The sequence below is a fragment of the Juglans regia genome, chromosome 5 (assembly GCF_001411555.2).
Source record: "Juglans regia cultivar Chandler chromosome 5, Walnut 2.0, whole genome shotgun sequence".
NCBI classification, from domain to species: Eukaryota; Viridiplantae; Streptophyta; class Magnoliopsida; order Fagales; family Juglandaceae; genus Juglans; species Juglans regia.
Window position 1 is genome coordinate 3153031 of NC_049905.1, and position 4177 is coordinate 3157207.

Sequence of the window (4177 nt, forward strand, 5' to 3'; positions counted from 1 at the left end):
CACGTGGACCAGTCACGACCAGTTTAAAGCATGCATGGTAAGTGCTTGGGAATCGGATCAGAACTCGGTGGGAATGGTGAGACTCGCCTGAAAGCCGAAACACTTGAGGGGAGTGCTCAGAAAATGGAACCGAGAAGTTTTCGGGTGGATGTCTAATCATATCAGTCTCCTTGAGGAGAGGCTTTGCCTGCTGGAAGAGCAGCTGTAGGGGGGATTCTCAAAGGAAGTAGAGATGGATCTATTGGCATCCAAGATTGAACTTGATGCTTTGATCAGCAGGGAGAAACCCTAGTGGCTCAACAAGCAAAACAGAATTGGTTAGAAAAAGGGGAGGCAAACTCAAAATTCTTCAAGATTATGGCTACAAAGAATCTGAAAACAGTTAAACCAATTAGAATCAACGATGAGATTTCCTTGAACACACCAGAGGAAATCCACTTAGGGGCAGTAGAATATTTTAAAAATATTCTATCCTCGAATCACCAAGCGGCACCTCCAGACTTGACTCAATTGATAATGAAGGTGGTTGAAGAGGAAAACCATTCTCTTCTAGAACTTCCTTTAATCCAAGAAGTCAAATAGGCTTTGTTCTCCATTCCCACTGATAGTAGTCCGGGCCCAGATGGCTTTGGATCTGGTTTCTACAAGGCTTGGTGGGAAATTGTGGAAGAGGATGTAATGATGGCGGTACACGAGTTTTTCCGAGGTATTAGTATTCTGCAGGAGTTTACTTCTTCACTACTCGTTCTTATCCCTAAGGTGGACAATCAAAAGAGTTCTGATAAATTCCGACCCATCAGCATGTGTTCTGTTTTCTACAAGATTTGTACTAAGATCCTAGCGAAAACAAGATTTGTACTAAGATCCTGGTGAGCCGCCTTTCCCCTTTGCTCCCCAAGATAATCTCTGAAGAACAAGGTGCTTTTATCTCAGGCCGGAGCATTTTTGAGAATGTGAGCCTAGCACAGGAAATGATTCAGTACCTAAACAAGCCGGCTCGAGGAGGTAATGTGGTGATGAAAGTTGATACGGTAAAAGCATACAATAACATTGAGTGGAATTTCATGATTCATGTCTTGTTGGCTTTCACTTTTTCTGAAGCTTTTTGTTCTTTGATCCGACATTGTATATCTTCTCCCTGGTTCTCAGTGGTGATGAATGGGGTTGCTAAAGTTTTTTTCTAGGGAGCCCGTGGCTTGTGACAGAGATCCCATCTCCCCATACTTGTTCATTATTGTGGAGGAAATTTTGTCAAGACCTCTGAAAAAAGGATTTCAGGAAGGGCGGATTGTTACCTTTTCTCTCCCAAAGGGTGCTCCAACCATATCACACCTCCTCTATGCCGACGATATAGTCATTTTTGCTAATGGCAGTAAAACATCTCTTAAGGCTATCTCGGAGTCCCTCGCACTCTATGAAACATGGTCTGGGCAAAAAGCAAGAAAGGAGAAGTCTGCTATTATTTTTTCGAATCTCATATCTCCAATCAGAAGAAGACAACTACTGCAGATCACCAGGTTCTCAGAAGGATCATTTCCTTTCAAATACTTGCGTGTTCCTATGGTTTCTGGTAGATTAAATTCTAATCATTTTGATGAACTTGTTGGGAAAATTGGTGCTAGGATTGGAGGCTGGAAATCCCAGCTTTTATCTAGTGGGGCCAAACTGATTTTGGTAAAACATGTACTCAGTAGCATTCCCATCCACTTACTCACATCCATCAATGAGCAACTTCTTCTGGGGATACAAGGATGATAAGCCAAAGAAACATTGGAAAAACTAGGCCCAGCTATGCATCCCGGCTAGTGAAGGGGGCCTTGGTATTCACAATTTCCAGGGGATCCAAAGATCTTTACGCATGAAGTTAGCTTGGAAGTTATTGACAACTGATTCCTTATGGTCCCATTTCTTTAAAGCTAAATATGTGAAGGAGGGCCATATTTCTCTTGTAATCCCTTCCAAAGGGTTGCAGTTTTGAGACTTATAATGAGATGCATTCTGGATGTCATTGATCATTCTAAGTGGAAGTCAAGGGAGGGTAAGGTTTCATTTTGGTTTGATAAATGGTTGGGGGAGGAAATACTTGCTACCAACTCTCTTGTCACGGCACCTAATTTGAAATTAAAAGATATTTGGCTCGAGGACGGTTGGGACCTGGAGCTGCTACATCGATTGGTGGGAACCCAAAAAGTGCAAAAGATAATAAATACGGTTAGTAGCCAGCAAAATGGAGAGGATATTCTTATTTGGTTGCCTAAAGAAGATGGAAATTTCTTTGCTAAGAGTGCTTGGGAGTGCATCCGCATTAAAGCCCCAAAAATCAGATGGTCAAATTGGGTTTGGCATCCATGCCTTCCAAAGAAGATGGTAATCACAATGTGGAAAAGTTTTAATAATGCTCTTAGTCTAGATGATAGAGTAAGACGAGTGGGCATTCCTCTAGTTTTCAAGTGCAATTGTTGTGTGAGAGGCGCCTATGAAGACTTGAATCACGTGCTAGCTAATGGGGAAATGGTGCGGGCCATATGGCAAAAATGTGCTGTCTAGGTTGGTATACTGAGATCTCAGTTTAGCACCTGGAAAGAAACTATGCAAGCATGGTTTAACAGAGCCTCCGAGTCAACTACTAGAGGGCTACTAATTGGCATAATTCCTACCATTGTCACTTGGGTGCTTTGCTTCGCAGATGCAAGGTAAGAATGGAAGGAGGCTCCGTTTCTGTGGAGGAGACTTGGAGGACTATTCACCTATGGATAGTTAAGCTAAGTGAAAAGCTGCGCACAACTAAGCCTTTATCGGTTCAAGATGAAAAGATGTTAGATCTGCAAATCCAACCGAAAAACCAAAGGAGAAAAAAGGTTCAAGTTGTTTATTGGCATCGTCCTATCCATGGCTGGCTTAAACTCAATGTGGATGAAAGCAGTGGAGGAAACCCGGGGAAGGCAGGTGCAGGGGGAATTCTATGGGATACCGTAGGTAACATGATTTTCGCTTTTGCCTCTCCACTCAATCATGGCACAAATAACTATGCTGAGTTCATGGCACTTCTCCTGGGAGTGTGGGAAATCTATCAAAAAGGTTTGGACAAGATTCAAATAGAGATGGACTCCTTAATTGTGGTAAACTGGTTTAGAAGAGTAAAATGCCCAATTTGGTACCTGGTAGACTTTTGGGAGGAGTTGATGGCCTTACTAAGAGGCAAGATGTTTTCAATTCAACATGTTTTCAGATAAGCCAATGCCCAGCTGACTTCTTGGCCTAGAAAGCATCGGAAGAATTTGCAGGTCTCTGGACTAAGATGGCATCCAACCCCCCCCCCCCCCCCCCCCCCCCCCCCCCCCCCCCCCCCCCCAAATTTGATGGGGTTGATTAGGACAGATAAACTTGGTCTCCTTTATATTCGAAATGTATCGTAAATGGCTTAGCCTTAGTGCTTTGATAGAATTGATTAGCGTGGGTCTTGTTTTGTAATTTTTAGAAAGTTCGTTGGAGTCGTAGTGCAAGCTCTGTTTTGTTTGGGTCTTAGTGTTGGTCCTGTAACTCGGCCTCAGCTTGGGTTCTCTGCTTTGTACGGGCCTTGTACGCTGAGCTTTAAATCAATAAAGGGAGGAGATATCCTCATTGTTGAAAAAAAAAAAGTTTGTTAGAGTCCACTTCCAATTGATGAAAAGCAAATAGAGTGTTTTGTCATTTATGTTCGGAGAGCAAATTTGGGGTGAGGGAAGGGGTGTTGGGGCAGATGGGATATATGAAGATGGAATATTTTAGTTTTTAAAACATGAAAATTTATCAAAACATGAAGTTGGGTTGGTTTGCATCTCATAAACCCTAATCCTGACACCTCATAAAATTAACCCACCATATTATATAAAACCACGACAAATGCAAAAATGGTACATTGAAGCATTGTTGCATCGTTCCTTACTTTTCAATCAGTGTTCACCAAACATTGTAGAGAAATATTCTACGATCCAACACATGGAGAGAGTGAGAAAGAGACATCGCCGGGGGGGGGGGGGGGGGGGGAGAGGAAAAAGAGACTTACCACCTAAGTGCGCCAGCAACGGTGCATCAGTGGGAATATGGTGTGGGGAAGGGCGGGAGAAATCTCAAATGAGAGAAATAGGGTATTAACTGGGGGAGAAGAAATAAGGGGAATGGAAAACACACATTTTTG

At 42.8% G+C, this 4177-nt stretch overlaps 1 protein-coding gene across 1 annotated transcript; it reads left to right on the top strand.

The window, feature by feature from the left end:
* The first annotated feature begins 681 nt into the window (after positions 1-681).
* On the top strand, positions 682-1755 carry LOC109022007. Its single transcript, XM_019004776.1, has 3 exons — positions 682-826; positions 934-1078; positions 1185-1755. Exons 1-3 carry the CDS (start codon positions 682-684, stop codon positions 1753-1755), a joined length of 861 nt encoding a protein of 286 aa, XP_018860321.1.
* Positions 1756-4177: the final 2422 nt, after the last annotated feature.